Genomic DNA, 20,790 nt, shown 5'->3' with positions numbered 1-20,790 from the left:
AGCTCAGCCGTGTCCACTGGAACTCATTTCTTCCTAAGGCTTTGCTTACACTTGTACTTTCTAAAGCTAAATAAATGAGATTTTTCATTTTAGGGAAAAAGAAGAAATGTAACCCTTTCTTTTATTATACCTTTTAAAGGCAATCTAGGTACCTTCAGTGTGCAGAAAAATCAGTTATGACATAGGTCTACACAGGCCCATGTGCTCGTCCTCCTTTTCTAGAGAGTCATGATGTGATGCTAGAAAAGTTGAGTTTTTTTTTTTTTTTTTTTTCTGTAAACAGTACACTTACTTAGATGGCAGTGAATATTTGGGAATAAATATATCAAGCCCTCTTGAAGGAAAATTAAGAGTTGAATATAAAATCCAAGTGTTCAGCATGGAAACACTTTCTCTTCTGACCCCCCCTCTTTAAAAAAAACAGCATAATTAGACATTTGGATATAGAGTATATTTTACCGGTCTAAGTCTAAATAAATGATCTGAAAGGCTTTTATCCCCCATTGTATATCTTACAATGCTCAAAGGGTTAATACAAGGCATTACATCAAAGGGGTTTCTAATACTAGAACTAAGCACTGAATTAATGCTTCGATTCCAGTTTTTTAGAATCATCAAACTTGCAGAAATACTAGGGTTCTGTTAATTGGTCTGTTCTTCTACCATGTACATGGAGGTTGCTCTGATCCAGCCACAGTCCAATGTTCAGAAGCACTGCGTGCCAACCCTCTTCCCCCATGTGCTGGTGCAATTCATACAGATCAGAAGAGCTCTGATTTCAGTTTCTGGGTGGTTGTTATATTTCTCAAAAGAATTGGGGGGGGGGTGTTGACAAAGTCAATTTGTTGTATATAAGCACTGCCTTTCATTTTATACAAACATGACTTGCCAAGTTTTTGACTTTCTACTTCTGTCCACACAAGGGGGACCAACATCACAGTGACACACTTGTTTTTCTTTTACACTAATGTTTCAAGCACAGCATTATTTTAGACATTTCAAATATACCATCTGAATAAGTTTTCAAAAACTGAAAATGCATTTAGCACTTCTTGTTAGTGCACTCATGTAGAAAGGTTCGTGATCGCGGCATTAAGGTTGTGTTCATTCCTGAATGACTTTTACAGCATTCTATAAAACATGTTCAGCTTTACTTGTCTACTATGAATCAAAGGCAGTTAATGTTGCACACTCTTAATTTTAGGTATGCAGTGATAAAATCAGTTTTGTATTTTACTTCTGTTTTTAAAGTACACCATCTAAAGAGAGGTGCATGAACCGTGCTATACAGTACAAGAAAAATCACAAACAGGAAAGCAGATTTCTGAAAAGGCAGTTAAGTCTCATACAGTTGATCCAAACATGGTTTGGATGAGAATCCTGAAGTTATTAGCAACTTGATATCCAAAGGAAAAACTGAAAACTGGGACCTATGCTCCCAGGAGATGGTCACCCATTCCACCCATTGTTCACTGGTTTTGGAAGCGCAAATCTTTTGGGGATGATTCTCAAAGTATATGCCAATATCAAACTATACCTATGACAATCATATTATATGGAAATATCTCTTGAAACTTAAAAATAGCTAATATTACCCCACTTTCTTCTTCAGTGGAAGTGCAGCATTTGGTTTATGCACATGTATTTCATGACCAGTGTTTGATTATGATGCCAAGAAATACCAGTAAGTTCCTAAAATGTGTATTTATGTCAACAAACCTACTATGAGAGTATCACTGGCTCATATTACTTAGAAAAGCCAATTTCAATGAATATAAAAGTGTTCAATAACTACAACAAATGTGATTGTTCCAATTTATGCCCGCATATAAATTACTGTCTTGTTTGTAGTGTATATCACAATTTAAATTCAAAACTGATGTGTGCATGAGTGTAAGAATATGTCCTAGTGTGGACCACAGAGAACTGGAAGCAGCATAAACCATAGGTATTCTATTGTGGATCAGTCCAAATTATCTACATTGATCACAAAGCATTAATATTCCTAAATATTTCTAAAAGATTTCAGAATATTTTAGAGTCAAGTTCAAACTTAATGATGTTTGTTAATTTCTGCTCTGTCCTAATTTAGAACAAACCACGAACAATTGGAAGAAATGTTGAATTCTGGAGGGCTGCTAAGTCCCTAACTCTCAAGAGTCTAAATTTTCCAATTATTATCAGATTCCTCTAATGATATAAATCTCTCCAACATTAAGTGAAACAATGATACAGATATATTCAAAAATCAACCAATAAACAAGATGAAACCAGTAAATACATTTGGACCAATGCACATGTGATCATTGTTCTTAGGATGACAGGTAAAGACAAGAAGCTGAAAAACTTCAGAAGGGAGAGCCAAAATGAAGAGTGCCTTTTCTTTTTTAAGATTTTAACTTTATGTAAACATTTCCTAATGCACAATGAAGTCGATACATTGTCTTTTATAGTTTATGCTGGATTTCTGCTATGGGGAAGATGCAAATTCATTGCCTCTTGAGGGAAAAATGGGGATGACCCTTTCAGTGATATTTAGCAAATGAAATGATGCCAGGGTGCTCGTGAAGACTCCCATGTGAGTATGTTGCACAATACAAAATGTAATCTATTGAAATTATATTGAAAACATTTAAATTTTACTTAAATGTTGTTGCTCTTCAGAAGACTGAGTCAATCAGTTTAAATATACTGTGTTACCTAATAAGCCATTTGGTATTTTTAACTTTCCAGATTGGCTCAGCCTTTTCTTCTCAAGCCCCTACCCTTCATCCAACCCAACTGGCAAGATAACATCTTGAGTTTAATGTAGGCCTTATCAGTGATCTAGAAATCACTTCGTGCTTTCCTATCCTCTTATTTTTGGCTTTATTGATTTAGTTATTTATTGACTTTTGCTGACTTCTTTTGTAACTATTTAAATCAAATGATGATCTTTAAAAAATAGTTTGAGTGCTTAAAAGAACCTTGGATTTTCATGCAAATTAAAATGGGATGGGTCTGTGCTCTCTAGGACCTTCTGACCTGAGCAGACTCCTGCTCCATGGGCACGTGTGTGTGTGTGTGTGTATGAACATATAGACACCCAGACAGATGAACAGACATTTAGACTGAAAAGATGCACTTCAATAAGTACCTGCTTATTCTGTTAACTTTCTAGAATTGTAACTAGATAAGAATGGTCTAAAACATACGATTTTTATGTAACACGTTGGTATTAAAACTAGCCTGTTATCCCACACCCTTAAGCAATTTGATTTGTAATCAAGTAATATTCAGCTCTAAGGATAAAACATAGATAGGTTCATGGTCACTCAAAGAGAGAAACTGGTTTTTTGTCTTTTTGTTTTGCTTCATTTCCCCTAAATTTCCCTTGAAGAACATGTAACCTGTCCTTACTTCAGGAATCTGAACATGACAGGCACACTTTATCAAATGGATTGAAGAGTTATTCACATGAACAAAATAAACCGTACTAAACCTTAGCTTCAGTTCTGTTTTAAGGCACCATGTAATAGCCGAGGTACGATGATCCCTGATGTACATTCTTCAATGGCAATGGTCCATCCAGCCACCTATCCAAATCCTACAGAATTGGGGTAAGCAACAGTGAGGTGTGCCAGTTACACTGCCTTCAGGTTCTGTTTAAAATTTAAATCCACGTACTTTAGAAACCAGGAAATAGTTTTGAAGGAAATAACAATATGCAGGTTGCTACATTCCTTGCATTCTATAAATTTTCTTTTATAATAGCAGCATAGTGAACTACTATTAGAAAAAAAGACCTGGAATAAAAGAAAGTCATCCAAATGGAATGGTTTCCTGTATGTCCAGCTCAGTATAAGTAGCATGTACACTTAAAAAAAAAGTCAAGTCATTTTTCTTCAGCTTCAGTATCTAACTACAACAGCCCCACTTAATAGCAGAATGCATCTGTGCAGTGGTCCCAATACAGAATCAGTAGTCTTTAAACAGAGGAATTGGTATGCAAATAATAGTAACAAGTCAATGTCTAACGGAAGCTTGCATTGTTAACGTGGTTTAAGAATTATGTACACAATTATGTACATATTAGCATAATCTCTTGCAGTTCTGTCATTTACCCTGGACTGATAAATGCACAGCTCAATTTTTCTTCAGAGAAAAATAGATGACCTTCCCAACCCTCTTGCACTATAATAAAAATGCTCTGTATTCTCTCCGTACTCAAAATTTTATCAAAATAGTGTCTTATAGTTCTGTCCAATGAAAAGCACCTTTCAAAAGCAAATTGGATGCATCTGCTGCCAAACGGGCATGCCTCCAGTGTAAATCAAAGAAATTCATTTCTTTTGATATTTCACAGAAGTGCATCTAATTTAAAACTTACACATAAAATCATACACCAAGACTAACAATCAACAATAAAATATTTTAAGCTACAAAATGTAAATTACTTTTTAATTATGAGAAAACAAAAACATTGACATTAAGTGTTGTAAAAATCCTTCTTGACACCTGAAACTAACGGCCAAAAACTCTTATTATTAAAAGGCAAACAATTTGTGTTAAAAAAAAAAAAAAGACCTGGAAAAATACATACACCCATTCCATTTCACAACTCTGAAAAGGTAATGTTCAGCACAGATAGAATTTGACAACAGTCAACCTTCAGGCCTGTTAAAATTTCAGCTTAAGCCCAGTATCAACAGGGTTAAAGTAAGCTGGAAAGATCTGTTTTCATATTGTTAGACTGCAGTGTAGGTGTTTCCTGTGGCACTGCACTGCCTGATGGTCTGAGTACTGGTGACGATGTGCTCGCTGTGGATGGGGTTCAGCAGGCTTGGTTGCACGCCACTCTCCAGGACAGGCTGCATGCAGCCCACCGGGAACGCCTGGCTCAGCTCTGTTTTCTCTCTTTTGGCTTGAGGCTCTGAAGAGTCATCCAGCTCTTCATCCATTTCACTTTCCACTTCACTGCCTTCATCTGGACAGATAAAAAGAAAACAGCCATCAATGCGTGCTTCAGAGACTTTAGTACAAGTCACTAAGAAACCCATTTCTTTGCTTTTCTCAGAGGATGAAACTTGTAGGTTTTCCTCTTGTGGGATTTTATGGCTAAAATGATGGATGGAATGAGGCATTCACAATTCTTTCAAACATAGCAAAGATGACTGTAGTGTAAGCAGGGGCTGTTCTACAAACTAGCAAACTGTATTGTTAAAATTCAAAAGTACAGCAGAGTGGAGATGCTCATATATATCATATATACCTTTAGTGCTGTGTAAGATTCTCTGCAGACCAGTGTACAAGGGTGAGTCTTCACAGTGATGACTTCTAAACTGAGGAGAATATATTCCTGTTTCACAAACCCTTTTTACTTCAGCTACAAAAGATGTGCATATAATCACCTCAAACACTGTACCTACAAATAAAACTAAAATATTTTAATTAGCTCCTATTAGATTTTAAACTTACTCTAGGGCTTATCTGGCCAGTGTCTGCTCTCCATTCTGTTCTGTTCTGTGGAGTATTGTGTGAAGGGAACTGATATCAAGCACCTCTTCATCAGACTATACTAGACTTCTTCTAAGCAGTGTTCATGCCCACCTGGGGACATCGCACAGGAGTCTCTTCATATAGATGGGCTCCTTGACCGTTCTTCTCTCAGTATCAGTTGGAGGCAAAGATAGGTCCCAGAGAAAATAACTGAGGGGCAAAAGGGCCTCCACATTTAGGAGTGAGGTCTGAATAATGGTGCATGTGACTGCCGAGGATGAGACTAACATGCATGCACTAGAAATGTGTTTCTAAAGCATTATTCAGTAATGAAATGCTCTTAGGCAAGCACCTTGGCATATCTTCATCTAGTTTTGCCTCTGGAAAGTGAACTTGGTAACATTAGGGTGCATCAGCTCAAGCACATTGGAAGGACAAAGGTGTATTCATTTGGAAGTCATCTGCTTCATCAACAGGGTTTATAAATGACATGCAGCTGTCAATTCATAAACCCTCACACAAATGCATGTCAGCTGTCAGGAAGCTGAGGACAAAAATGCCTAAGGGTGGAAGTCCCTCAGGGCTGTGGGTCAGTATATCAGCTCCTAGTTCTTTTCTTTTTCTTTTTTTAATTATTACCACACATTATCTTAATAGAGTTAGGTATGATATTTTCGTACATGAATACAGCACAGATCAGTCAAATCTAATTCTCTGCAGTTTTTGAAAATTTTAAACAGGGCCAATATTACTTTTATTGTTGGAGGAAAAATTCTTGTTTTGTGGAAAAAAGCCCCACCACCCAAAAACCCAAACTTGTACTATTTGTAGACCTTGAAAGTCATAAAGGAGCAGTACTGGGAGGAAAACGCACATCTGCAGGCAGGCAGAGGATGGAACGAGTGACGCGAAAGGTCCCTTTCTCCATCTTGCCGAAGCTGGGAGCAGGCGCGAGAAAATGGGTTGGACAAACTTAAGGATTCCAGAACCATCTGACTTGGGTCTGTGGTCTTCTGGTGACAGGGCTCCTGACAACAGGCAACGAAACAATCTGCAAGCTCTTTCTCCAGTTCCTCTGGACAATCGTGTAGTTCTGAAGACATGTACGCTCCTAAAAGTCCCAAAGCCTTTCTGGGAACCCATTCGAGGTTATGGACATTTGACAAACAAATACTACAATTTAGGTACTGTTGGAGCCTACCAAAGACTTTGATTCAGCACTTTGTGAAGAAGGTGGCAGACATTCATCACCTACTTATATTCCTGTGAGTTATTTGTGGTATTCTATAGGTTGCATATTTGAAGCAACAACATGTTCAGGGGAGTATAATTTTTCTAATTTTCTTGCTTTGGTACTAAAACGGGAATTAGGCCAAGTACAGTGGTAAACAGCAACTTGCTAGCTAGGACTGCTTCCTGAGCGATGCGATGCACCTGCGGCTTTCCCAGCACACTGACGCCGCCTACGAGGCATGGGAGGTGAGCACTTGGAACCTCAGCACACTCTGGGGAACAGTGCTGTATCTCTTTGCAGACATCCAAGTTCGTTGCCTCAGTTTCCCCAGGGGCTCTGGTTAGAAGATCTTAGTTCTCCCCAGAAAAGTGAATGCCATTAATAACTTCCTAACACTCAAGCAATAAAAGGTCTATATATAATGTGGTGTTGGTTTATTAGAAGACATGTATTTTTTTTTAAAAATATTTTATTTATTACTTTTATTTTATTTTATGTATATGAGTGTATTGCCTGCACATATGTATATATGTGCACTCATCATGCAATGCCCATGGAGGTCAGAAAAGGGTATCAGATCCATGGAACTGGAGTTAAGGACAGTTAGGGCTCCCACATATGTTGTTTCTACCCAGAGAATCTCAGTTTAAAAAAAAAAAAAAACTAAAAAATGTTTAGTTCTTACCTTTATCCAGATTTCCAGGCGACACAGCATTTAAATCACCAAACTGCAAAATAACAGCCATTTGTGCAATAGTTATTATTAGGCAGAATAAAATAATATTCTATCAGTCTCTGATAAAAACACCACTCCCTGACTTTTTAAAAGTGTAAACTGATGACCATTTTGATCTCTAACCACACAGGTCACATAATTTTCCAATCAAACTTGTCAAATTTGAAGTTTAAATTATGTCACAATTGAGCTGTCTTCACCTCTTCACGAAAGGATAACAATTTTCTCTGCCTCCCATGCACCATTTTACTTTTAATTCAATTGCGCATAAACGAAACAGGAGCCTGGCTGACCTGGATGTGGTGCAATAAATTTGGCAAAGTCCCAGTAAAGGAGGACACATCAGCTCCCCTCCCCACGCTTGGGGTCTCTACAGTGCACAAGCATGGTCCAGCAGTTTTCTAGGACTCTCTTCTTAAAGTTTATATTAGTGAGAATGATAAACATAGCAGGAGCTCCAAAGTTGAGAGTATTGTTTAGCACAAAGTTTGAAAATTTAAGGCTTCTCTCTAAATTAACTGATGTTCTTGTTTACCTAGATAAGAGGGTTCCATTTTATAAAAAGTGAGGGAATCTGTTCACTAGCAGTGCAAATCAGAGTCCCAGCAATATGAACACATGGTAGCCAGGAACACGGATACTCCTTTCTGCTTTGATTCAGCAACTTGATGATAATTCAACAAGAAAGTACATTTTGAGTCTCTCAGAGTGAACAAAGATAGATGCACTAATAAAAAAATGAACAGCAAAGGAAACAAAGCTAATCCCAAAGAATTAAAGTGAAAATGCACAGCAACTGCTTTTTAAAAATATTCAACATTCAAAGCAGTAAATTATTAAAAATTCAGATTCTCAACAGATTTAAAAAGGATGAGACAGAAATTCTACTTACATTCGGAAGTTTGCTTATAAAGAGTTCCATGATAGGAGTATAATTTTCATCTATAAGTATGTCTATAAAGTAATAAAACTGATCTTATTTTGCAAACATAAACTCATTGTTTTTTTTCCACCTACACAAACACTATGTTTCAGAGTAGCAACCTTGGGAACTTATATATTCATTCCAAGGTCAGAGTTCTGGAATTCCTCTTTGACAATCATTTTAGAAAGTTCATATTGTTATTTCACTTCCAATTAATGACTCCCAATTTTATTCACTACACTTGGTCCTGGACTTTCTTACCAAAATCAAATTCACCTTTGCTATAATTTAAGATATTTAAAGCATTTCCTTTTACTCCTTATGATTTCTTGGCATCACAGAGAAGATTAAAACAAGGCATTCCACACCATAGTTAAGCCACAGCAGCTTTACTGGAACAAGTGTGCAGCCTTTCTAGGGGAGGAGCCTCTGCACTTGTATCTCCTAGTACCTTTGTTCGAGTCTGTAGCATTACTTTACAGTTATACCCCATGGGGCAACAAAACCATAACTATTGAGCTATTGTCTTGAAGTAGGGTCCTTCACATGGGTCAGAACCCTGCATACATTTAAATAAAATCTACAATGCAAATTACCTAAAATTTCTTGAATTACAGAATACAACCTAAGCAACAAAAAATTCAAAGGCATTATTTATCCATTTTGAGTCCTATTTAAGTTTGGGGGACTAAAATAGAGAATGTTCAAAGCTGAAGGATCATTTATACTATTTCTAACCAATACTTAAAATGCAATTCTTGAAAAAAGTTGGCAGTTATGATTTAAGCACATCTCTATGTTTATAAAAAGGTGAACACAAGCTGGGTATTGTTATCTGAAATGCTTGGGTCCAAAAGTGTTGGAAAGATTTTTCGAATGTTAGAATATCTGCAAATCTTTAACAAGATCTCTTATGGACTCATTTGTTTTATATACACCTTATATATCTAGTCTGAAGATAATCATAGTATTTTTAGTGTACCTGAGTTTTGAGTGAGATCCATCACATGAGGTGAGGGGTGTGGGACTTGACACTTAGAGTGTGATAGTGCGGCACTCAAAAGTTGGACATTTTGAAATATTTTGAATTTGTGGTTTATAGTGTGTATTTCATTTGTTAATGAAAAATCTGTAAAAGTTGTCTGTTACTAAATACAAAATATTTTTTTTTCTTTAGAAAGTTTCTATTTAGTTTGAATGCATTCAACTGTTCACAATGCTGAAAATAAAAACCAAAACGCTTGAAATCTGATTGTTATTAGCATTAGCAAAACAGATTCACATACAAACTGGATGCTTTTCAGGAAGTTCTGTGCTGAACAATGTACAAAGAATGGCAGACACTGCCAATTCTCTGAGACTAGTGACAAGGTTCTACACATACAGCAAATGGAAAGCACAGATGAGAAATGAAAGAATCCAAGAAGAGGCACGATTTTAATAGCCTATGTAAATTTTTATATGCATCTGTATGTGAGAAACAAATAGGTATATATAACTGAAGGTGGAAAGTAACGTTAATCCTAGAGTTAGACAGGGTACGAGTCAGAGAATCAGTTCATTTGGTCATTTATCAATAAATATTTAATGAGAGTTTACCACATGCTGGACACTGAGCCAGCCAGTTCCAGTCAGATCTGTTTGGAAAACATTCATTTTATGGTAATGACTATCAGAAGTTACTTTTGTTAGGAAGGATGGGTAGGTTAGCTAGAAAATGAGGCAGCCCAGGAAACCTACGGAAGGCTTAGAAGCATGGGGTCAAAGCCCAGTAATGGAAAGCAGTTCCATGGGTTTAAGGTTTGGGCAGCAGATCAAAGCAGTAGTAGAAAAGACATGATCAGGGACAACTGAGAGACACACAAATAAAATGGTATCACAGACCACAACAGATGACATGTACCTATATTACACCAGCATGCATCAGAAACAGAGAAAAAGAAGCAATAAAAGATTTCCATAAAAAAGTAAAAAAGAGCCGGGGCACAGTGGCTCATGCCTTTAATTCCAGCCCTGGAGAGGCAGAGGCAGGTGAGATCAAGGATAGCCTGGTCTATATAGTGAGTTCTAGGCAAGCTGGGGCTACAGGGAGACCCTGTCTCAATACACCCTCTCCCCCAAAATTCAACAAAAATAAAAATTCAAAAAAAAATAAACTCCTAAGAAAATCCAGCATAGAGAGGGAGAGGTGAGCATGAAGCCCCAGGCCTAGCTGAGGAACTACTGGTAATTGATAGGTGCTGGGAGAGGGAGTCAGTGTTCTTTAAGAATGTGAAGGCAGGTAGGTTGATCAGGCTCTAGGGGATGGACCCATATCCAAGAGCATTTGGGGACATCAATTAGACTTGATAGATCTTAAATAGAAGAGGATATGAAATGGCGGGGCGGGGGGGATACATGAGGGTGGAGATAGGGGAGGGAACCTGAATGTGATCAAAATACATTACATGAAACTCTCAAAGAATCAATAAAAATACGTGGTGGCGCATGCCTTTAGTCCCAGCACTTGGGAGGCAGAGGCAGGCGGATCCTTGTGAGTTCAAGACCAGCCTGGTCTACATAATGAGTTCAGGTCAGCTGGGACTACAGGGAGACCCTGTCTCAAAAAGACAAAAAAAAAAAAAAAAAAAACCCAAACAAACCAAAAACCAAAAAAACCACCCCCCCCCAAACCAAACATTTTTTAAGTCCAGAGGGTCTTATAAATCTCTGATTCCAGAAATTGGTGGCTCATTTTATAGTTTTTTTCCTGGGGAACAAAGGATTCGTGGGGGGGTGCTACTGTTCACTGACATAATACCAAGTGCAAACTCTATTAGTGGTTCAATACATGGTAAGCTTTGTTTCAAATAGCTTGGCCTCAAGTGTCACTTTCTCAGCAGCATTTTCTTGAAGAGCTGGACTTTCCCCACAGCCTTATCTAAAGCATCTTCTTCCCCATGGCTCTCAATCACTGCACTATGGCTACTGGCTTTTGCTCATCTAGTATCTGTCTTTCCAACTATAACATAGATGTCATGGCATGAGGACTTCATCCTGTCACCAGTGCACTCCAAGCCCTCATATAGCACCTGACACACATAGTAAAGGGCAAACACATGCTTATGCATTTACTGCTTTGTTTTATCCTCACAAAACAAACAAAAACATATGACATTGACAAGGCAAAGAAAACAGGTTTCATCTTATAGCTATTCAAAATAGTGAGTTGATTTACTTGACTATTATACAGTAAATATGGTGGTGTTACACTTGAGGCCAGATAGTCTCACCTTCAGGTTATGAATGAGAAACAAAGAGAGTTGAGGGGAAGAGGGATATCGAGAACCACATATTTAAGAAGGAATATCAATACATAAATTAAGGGTTTTTCCAAGTGCTCTGGATAGAAGGCACACAGCAGTCAATGCACATAGAAATTGTTGGCCAGATAAACAGGGAACACTACAATGCACAACATTCAATGCACAACATGTCTACAGTTTTGAGTACAGGCATAAGCCACCTTGCCAGACTCTGTTGTTTTCGAAAAAGATAGATTTCCTACTCTAGAAATTGTTTCCTGCAAATCCAAACCATGGATCATAATGCTGAATACCCCCCAGAGAAAAGGAAACTCAACAGAATGTACCATCATTGCAGGGTCTGGTAGCCTGTCAGACCATAAGTTCATGGTGACACAGTAATGGTATGAAGTGTGAGTGGGCAGCTGAACAGCATGGCCAGGGCACCTCCTCAGTAGGTCCCTGAGACCCAGAGTATGAGCCTAACTGAGGACAGGCAGCTGAGGTATAGTTCTTTGCAGGATAAAGGGCCTTATGCATCTAAAAATTTACTATGATCACAAAAGTGAAAATTTAAATTGAGAAAGCCAAAATCTATATACTCCTAGGTCCAGAACACCTTTAAATTCCTCATTCAAATGAGGTTTATTGAGCAACTCTAACATTAAAGTCACATAGTAAGAAATAGGATACATCCTGGTCCTCTTGACAGTTTCATGAGGACCAACCTACATCACCAGCTGTATTACAAGCAGTAACAAAGACTTTGGAAAGCTCTTTGTTAGTATCTCCCCACGACCCCATGAGGTCCTCACTGTACAGAGGGCAGCAGTCAGGTACCAAGGTACTGGCATGTGAATACCTGAAAGGAACTACAGGCCACATACAGCAGAATCCAAAAGTAAGCCCTACCATGTTCGCCTAAGCATTTCTGCTGACCTTGCTCACAGGTCAAAGAGTGAATGGAAAGCCTATTTCTTTGGCAGCATCAGTTATTATAGGAACAGTCTATATAGATTTAGAATAAAGTGGCATGGTGACCTTAAATTTCAGATTAGTGCCAATAGTAGTAGTAACTTTGGATATATGAATGTTGGAAGAAAATGCGTGTGCGTGCATTCATGTGTGCATGCACTGTATACTGCAAGTTGCTGCTAATGAAGATGTTTAAAGCTCTAATAGGCACCAAAACCAAATAACTATAAAATTCTCTTAGGCGATTTCTAGTTGCTGGTTGAAACAAGATGTCTTTTTGTTGTTGTTGTTTATTTGTTTATTTTGAGACAGGGTCAAATGTAGCCCAGGCTGGCTCTGAACTCACTATATATCTAAAGTTGGTCTATATCCTGATCTTCCTGCTTCTACCTCCCAAGTGCTGAGATTATGGGCATGTGCCACCACGTGACATTATCATTTAATTTGCATAAAGTCTATACAGAATCCTCCCCCTCCCCCTGCCATTTTAGAAGTACTTAGAAAACCTTTCATTCATTTCTATTAGTTTAGATTGAATTCAAGCCTCACTATGACTATCCAGTTAGACCTAATTATGTTGACGCTTCTTCCCTAATGCTGCCATTTTCTTTTCTAATTGAGTTATTTCCCCATTCTATTTTGTTGGTTGTGTTTTTCAAAGCATTGAATTAGTTTGCCTCTGATTATCACTTTGGCTACATACCAAAGAACGCTGTTGGATTCTTTGTAATTCTATGAATCATTTGATTCAACATTCAAAAACTGTGGGCTATTTTCTTCTATTACAATGCAGTATTATTAAAGTCTACATGTGCATTATGTTATCTTTATATTTATTTTAGCTTTTGAATTCACCTTTATGGATCCAGAAAGTGATGGTCTAATTATACAAATTGTTGCTTGGGATTTGTCAGCATATGACCAATTTAAAAATCTAAACCAGAGTATAAGGCAATCAAATACAGTCCTAGGTAAAGCACATAAGTTTACAACTTAAAAATTTATGAAAAACAGAAGGAAATGCAATTAAGATGATATGCTCACTATATGTCGGTCTGCCTGCCTATCCGTCCGTTCCACCTCCCTACCTCACAACACCTGGGCATCGGCTGCAGGCCTCTATGCAGTATGGACCTCACATCAGAGTGGTGCCAACACAAGAGGACTTTCCAAGTTCTTTGTTGCTGCTGTGATGCAGCTGGTGATGTGGTTTGGTCTTCATGAAGCAGTCAAGAGGATTAGGATATATCATATTCCTAAATATGTATATATAAAACTCCACTTCCTACTTAACTAATTTAATCCTCACAATATTCTTATAAAGATATGCTCTTCATGCTTATTTTACTGATGAGAAAACTATGACTCAAGGAAGAATAAATACAATTTTCCTAGGCTACAATGGTATTAAATAGTAAATATGAAATTTAAATTCAAGTGTGGAGTACAGTAGGGCAAGAAAAATACAGGCGATAGATCAGCCTGACTAGGTTAGAATCACAGTTCTGCTACTGTCAGTTATGTGATTCTAGGCAAATTACTATCTGAACTTCTGATTTCCTTATCTATGAATCATACAGGATTATCACCAGGAGTAAATATGCACATTTACAAAATGACCTAGAATACTGCTTCTACCAAGTCAGATTGTTTTCAAAACTCAATTTTCAAATACTGTTGATAGAACTCTAAAAGTCCATCCAATAGCCATTAGGGAATGACTTCAAAATGCAATGCCTATTAGCCGAAGGGACTACAGGAAGCCCAGCTTGTGAACAGAACTGTGCCACAGGCTTTGGCTTGAAGTTGCTGACACAATACATTCCATCTGGAGCTGGAAGTTATCTTTTATGTTGATCAAGATATTCATGAAGCAAGCAGACACCATGAGAAGGGATGGCCTACATATAAATTTCTGGAAAGGTGGAGATCTTGCAACTGGAAATAGTTGATGAGCTAGGATGTATTTTGACCAGGTACTTCTCCTTCCACTCTAAGAAGTGAACAAAGAAATGAGGACCTCTGAAGTTTCCCACATAGGGAGACTGTCCACATGCAGATTTAGAATTTTCTAACTCAATCCCAATCTTCTCACCACTGTATCATTGGCTTGAAGTTTGGCACATTATTTCATAAGTCCCATATAACTAAGCAATGGTCTGCAACTTTTGCTTTATTAACTAAGGTTAAGATTAGGTAGTGGCAACTATTTTAGATACTTTTGATAATAGAGAGGCATGTCTTGAAACCTGAATTTTAAGGGGTTCTGAGCATTATTTTCCTTAAATGTTTCCCAAATGAGAAACAAATTAATCAAACCATTCTACAGTTAGTGTTGGTACAGGGTTTCATACCTGTACCTTTATTTTATAAGGAACATTAATGTTTTATTTCATAAAATGTTAGGTTCTGAGGTTACTTTCTCCTGTGTGTACTTTTCTACATATTTTCTAATAATTTTCAATGAAGCCTGCTAAGAAGACCAAAAATTCTGGCAGATTTCTCTACAAAATGGCAACTTCCACACTATCACTGCTAACGGTGTTACTCTTCAGGGCCAGCCTGGTGTACACACCTGAGTCCACACAGTACAGATACTTACAACACAGCTTTAATTGTTCAGGGTTTTAATCTCTTGAGGATGCAGTAGCACACATAGCGTTATATTGTTTTAGAATAAAGCACTCAGGGAAGAACATGCAGGTAGTGAAGTGTTAGGTCTTCGCTGCTTCAGAAGGGAAAAGTAGCTTTGAACATACGAATATGCGATATCACCATTAGCCAAAGCCAGAGTGGTGCAGTCTCTGTCCTGAGCTCAATCTAGAGTCCTGCTTCACCTTTCCCTGGGTTGTGCCCCACAGTGGATGTGTCTTTTTAGAGCCCGTGTTTCCTTTCTATGGTCCATCTTTCTGCCATATTCCTGTTACCTGGAATCTCAGAATTCCCTGAGCAAAAAGATCCTGAGCTCTTCCCCAGGCCTGTGCAGTTCTCTTCAGAAGAAAGCCAATGCAGCAAGCTGTTTGCAAGGCACAGAAAAATCCTGAACACTAGCATGAGGTATCTACAAATATGAACCAAAGCAATATAGGCTAAGATGGGAGAGTAAAACAGAGGAGAAGAGAGGTGTGTAGGGCAGAGGCTGGCATGGAAATGGAGAATGTTAAATCCGAACCCATACTTCCCGGTTATCAAGATATATCTCTCAAGGTACATGGATAGAACAGATTTTATTTATACTTTGGTTTGCAACTTAAAAAAAAAATTTAGACGTATGATACCCAGACCCCTGTAAATTTTAGGGTTGGGCCTAGCAGCAATCCTTTGTTCAAATAGAACTATGTGCAGAAGAGAAAGAACCTTGGTCCTGAACTGATTGGTTTCCCTTAAGGTCACACGCAATATCTGAGAGCAAAGCCTTACAGTCATTTGTTACAGCAGAGAAGGACTGAATTTTGATTATACTTGGAAATCATTAATCGGAGAGACAATGAGGTTAAGGAAAATCGAAAACATGTTTTCTTCAAGACAGATGTGGCTCATGTTTGAAGAACGTATTCTGTCATCATGCCAAGTCCATATTTTTGTAGAGAACATCTCATTTTTAGGACACTCTGCAGCACTATATTTTAGTAAAATTATGGCATGAAGAAAAGGAGAAAGAATAGTTTAAGAAAAGAACTTTTGGGGCTGGAGAGATGGCTCAGCAGTTAAGACGGTTCTTGGAGAAGACCCGGGTTTGAGTCCCAGCACCCACATGTCAGCTAATAACTGTCCCTAACTCCAGTTCTAGGGAATCTGACACTCTTCTGTCCTCCGTGGGCATTGCACGACATGGGTGCACTTACCTACATGCAGGCAGTACACGCATACACATAAAATAAAAATAATAAAATATTAAAAAAAAAAAACCAAGAAAAGAACTTTCCTACTTCAAGCCAGGTATGGCAGTGCATACCTGTAATCTCAGTACTCAGAAAGCTGAGGGAGGAGGAGTGCCGTGAGTTAGAGGCCAGCATAGGCTACACAGCACGATCCTGTCTCAAAACAAAACAAAACAACTTTCCCACTTTAAACAAAGGTTATTTATCTTGATCAGTGGGACCAGCAATCATCACCTTCCTCTGTAACAAAGAACAATACCATAAAGTCAACCTCACAGTCACTTGGGTTGTACCCAGGATAATGGAGTGTGGTAAAGCCGCCAGTAGGTGGCACTGTCACTCTTAAACTAAGCCAGTGAATCTGACACCTAGCTTGCTCTTTGCTCCTTGGGGCTATCTAAGTAGCTACCAGACAAACAACCAAGTTGTAGGCTTTGCTGAAGAGGATTCTGTGCTGAGCCATCTCTCTCTGGGACCAACCGTGACCATTTGAGGTGCTGAGGTGTTTTAAGCAATCTGGAATTTCTATTTTTGTTCCTTTTGCCACTTCCAGTTATCTTGCTGTAAGTACATAACAAAAACCTAACATCTCAGAGAGGTTCTCTGAAATAGTCTAGAAGAAGGTACACGTGGCCTGGGAACTTTGATTTTTCCTGAGGAAAGAAATCTCATATACAAACAACGAAAGCCAGTGAGACACCCTGTAAACTGGCAGTCTGTCCTTTTCTCATTCTTTTGTATAACCTTGGATGGTTATTTTTAATACTTATTGTGGGACTGCATTTAGACCATGGTTTGTAAGCAAAACTCTCCATTCCAGAACAGGAGGGGAGGAGTGGTTGTAATTCCTAGGCATCAGGAAGGAAGGTAAGTAAGGAAGCTGGGGATTCCAGGGAAGGGCTGTCACCCTGGGCTGGGGCTGGTAGTACAGCAAAAGTAAATGCCTCTCCTCTGCTGTAATAAACCTCAAATGCAAAGAGAAAAAACAAACAGATCGACAAACCTGGAGAAAGGCAGAAAAATGGAAGTGTTTCTATAGAGCTGATTTTTAGGAATTTGGTGGTTAAAGGTATACAAGAAGGGTGTCTTCCACATCTCCTCCACCATATCACTTTCATTAATTTATTTTCAAACTGTCAGAACTTAATGCTTAGGAGCAGATTTATAGTTGACACAAATTACAAATCTGAAAAAAATTTCATTTTAGGTCTACTGTGTGTGTAAGGCCTGAAAGAGCTATAGTGTGCAATTTGCTGTTTTCCAATACATTTGGCTTTCTAAATGCAATTTGCTTAAACCAATATCTCATTTAGTTTGCATATTCTAAACACGTAACAAAAAGTGAATGAGAAGAGAAGCTAGATCACTATCAAGAGATATCAGTAAATAAAGCCTAGGAAAGAAGCCTGGCAACAAAATCATACAAATCTTACACGCGAGACATCTGCTTCATCTGCTGTGAGTGTGTGCACTAGTTTATGTTTAGGAGTTGTACAGCAAGGACACAATGTTAATGAAATAAACACTCCCTCTTACAAACAGCAAATACTTTACATGGAGAAAAATTAAATGTGCATTAAGCTCATTGGCTATTTGGAGTGTGACAGCTACACTCTGTAAAGTTAGTTTTAACACTTGCTAGTTTTGATTTGGGGCAACTTTTTTTTTCAAAATGTGTATGTGTGTATTGTCTGCACATAGGTAAGTGCACCCATGTTGTGCAATGCCCGCAGAGGACAGAAGAGGCTGTCGGATCCCCTGGAACTGGAGTTACGGACAGCTGCCATATGGGTGCTGGGATTCGAACCTGGGTCTTCTGCAAGAACATTCAGTGTTTTTAACTGATGAGCCATCTCTCCAGCCCCAATTTGGGGCAACTTTTAACTTTTGCTTTCCTCAGCAGTGAAAAGGGAGACTAACGCATCTTTTTGCAAGGTTTGAGTGAATATTAAGTGTGAACATAAAATACCTAGCAAAGTGATCATCAGAAAGTCTGACCCCAATTAGAAACACATTAGCAAATTATAATAAGCTTTATTATAAATAACAACCAACAATATAAGTTGGACAAGTATTCCATTTATTCTCTAAGTTACTACTATTCAAAGATGTTTCTCTTCTTGCAAAGTAGTTCAGTTTGTAATAGAACTCCTTCCTTTAAAATGTTCTTTATAGCAAGTCTGCTGCCCCACAGGCACATCACCAGTGGATTCCCTAGTTGCCCTAGAATCGCTCACTGACATCTGCCTGCCGTTGGTTGGACTGTACTTTAAGCTTGGCTGTTCTTCTACCAAATGGCACTTTCTTTCACTTAACCTTTATCCCAAAGCCTGCCTCCTGATTTCTTACTGCTCATCTCTAATTTTTGGATATTTGCCTCTTTTACTCTGATTATATTAACTTTGATGAATCCAAGACAAATTTTCTTCAGATGGCATTTAGGTGGGTTGTTTATCATACTTATATTCAGAAATGAACAAATAAAGGATCATTTTGATTTTTAAATTTTGTTTTTGAGATACAGTTTCATGCCCATAGGCCAGGTTTGCCTTCAATTCACAATTGTCCTGCCTTAGACTCCAAGTGCTGGCATTACAAGTGTGTGCCACCATGCCTAGCTCATGATTTCTATTTTTTCTTTCAAAACACTGGCTATACAGGTGGTTTAGATATAATGCTAAATGGGTATATTATGATTTAAAAGAAATAAAATGCATTTAGTATCAAATATATTAAATATGAAATATAAAGTTCTTGTCACTGAGAATCATTTTATGTTGCAACAAAAATGTATATATAGATTCAGTGAATTTATTAGTGACTGTGTATTAAAGATATAAAGTATACGTTTCAGACTTTCAAATAGATTTCAAATAGTCATGCAGTGTTTTTAAAAAGGATATTTTTCTGCTCAGTTTGTCTTGTCAGAGTTGCACTAAATACCTTGTGATTTTTTAAAATTTCACTTAACATGTGTACAGTAGATGTAACTTGCCTATCTCATTTCTAGTCTTAAAATCTCACTGCTGCCAGAAAGTCTACGGACATAGTTAAAACATTTAAATGAAAATTTTAAAGAATTACATGAATTTCTGCCGTAAATAAATTCTTTTTCCTATCATCTAGGCTAAATAAAAGAAAGAAAATCTACTACAGAAATGCTTTAAAATAACATACCAGGAATTATTAATACAGTAGTAGATTGACACTTTTAAAGAAATTTATGGGGACTGTTTAGCTTTTTCCACTGTCGGGGACTGCTATGTGTGGTGAAAAGTCAGGTTTTCAACACAGGGAATATGACTTGCCCAAGATTACTGTTATAAGTGACAGAATCATTACACTGAATTGAAAAGTAATATTTTATTACTTGTTTATTTTATTTGAGGGAAAAGGTATGTTGCTCTCTCCTACCTGATCAAATGTAATGTTGGTTTAACATTTATTTATTGAGTCCACATCAATGAAAAGATACATCAATTGTTTTAAGAGTTTTTTCCTAAGGCTTTTCCCTTTCTGTGGACCTAATTAACTATATAATTACCCTCTTTTAAAAAGCAGTAATAAAGGCAAAACAAATTTATTTCACAGGGTTGCCTTATTAACTTCTAAGCGCTTCTTGTTCCAAAACTAGCCCAGCCTGGAGCAGGTAACAAACACAGAACATCAACAGCAAAGACTTTGGTTTCAGAACCTGGTTTTATAACTTATTAGCTGTGTGACTCTGGGAAAATTACTCAATGGCTCTGTATCTAATTTCATCAGTAGAATAAGTATCAAGTCACAGGGTTGTCAGATTTTATGAAAGCAGATGGAGGAGGGCGAGTTCACTAGAAATCCCTGGCTTCTATATGAATCTAATTCTTCCTCCTGACACTCCTGGCAGTTGATTTTGACAATATTGATTTGGTCTTTCTGGTGCTTGAACTTCATATTTCCCATGAAAACTTCCTGCCAGCCTTGGTCTTCCCATCTCAGGAATTTTGTAGATCTCAGTAGACTTTGGTTTGACATGCTGTCCCTAATCTGTATGCAGGCACTTTGGATTTGCTCTTTGCTAATTCTTCCTCCTGACACTCCTGGCAGTTGATTTTGACAATATTGATTTGGTCTTTCTGGTGCTTGAACTTCATATTTCCCATGAAAACTTCCTGCCAGCCTTGGTCTTCCCATCTCAGGAATTTTGTAGATCTCAGTAGACTTTGGTTTGACATGCTGTCCCTAATCTGTATGCAGGCACTTTGGATTTGCTCTTTGAAAAGAGTTTCTCTCTCTCT

At 37.8% G+C, this 20,790-nt stretch overlaps 1 protein-coding gene across 4 annotated transcripts in view; it reads right to left on the bottom strand.

Moving 5' to 3' along the window:
* Positions 1 to 240: 240 nt before the first annotated feature.
* Rfx3 (regulatory factor X3) overlaps positions 241 to 20,790 on the bottom strand; it is a 349,065-nt gene continuing 328,515 nt past the window's right edge. For all 4 annotated transcript variants that reach the window (XM_029567638.1, XM_017800265.2, XM_029567639.1 and 1 more), the window contains 2 exons: positions 7,398 to 7,440; positions 241 to 4,966 (listed from right to left, as the gene is read on the bottom strand). In XM_029567638.1, the coding sequence (XP_029423498.1) occupies positions 4,728 to 4,966; positions 7,398 to 7,440 (282 nt within the window). In that variant the 3' untranslated portion in view covers positions 241 to 4,727. The remainder of the gene's footprint in view (positions 4,967 to 7,397; positions 7,441 to 20,790) is intronic.

The sequence above is a fragment of the Nannospalax galili genome, unplaced genomic scaffold (genome assembly GCF_000622305.1).
Source record: "Nannospalax galili isolate Female #2095 unplaced genomic scaffold, S.galili_v1.0 scaffold241, whole genome shotgun sequence".
Taxonomy (NCBI): Eukaryota; Metazoa; Chordata; class Mammalia; order Rodentia; family Spalacidae; genus Nannospalax; species Nannospalax galili.
This window is presented reverse-complemented; position numbering and strand designations above follow the sequence as displayed.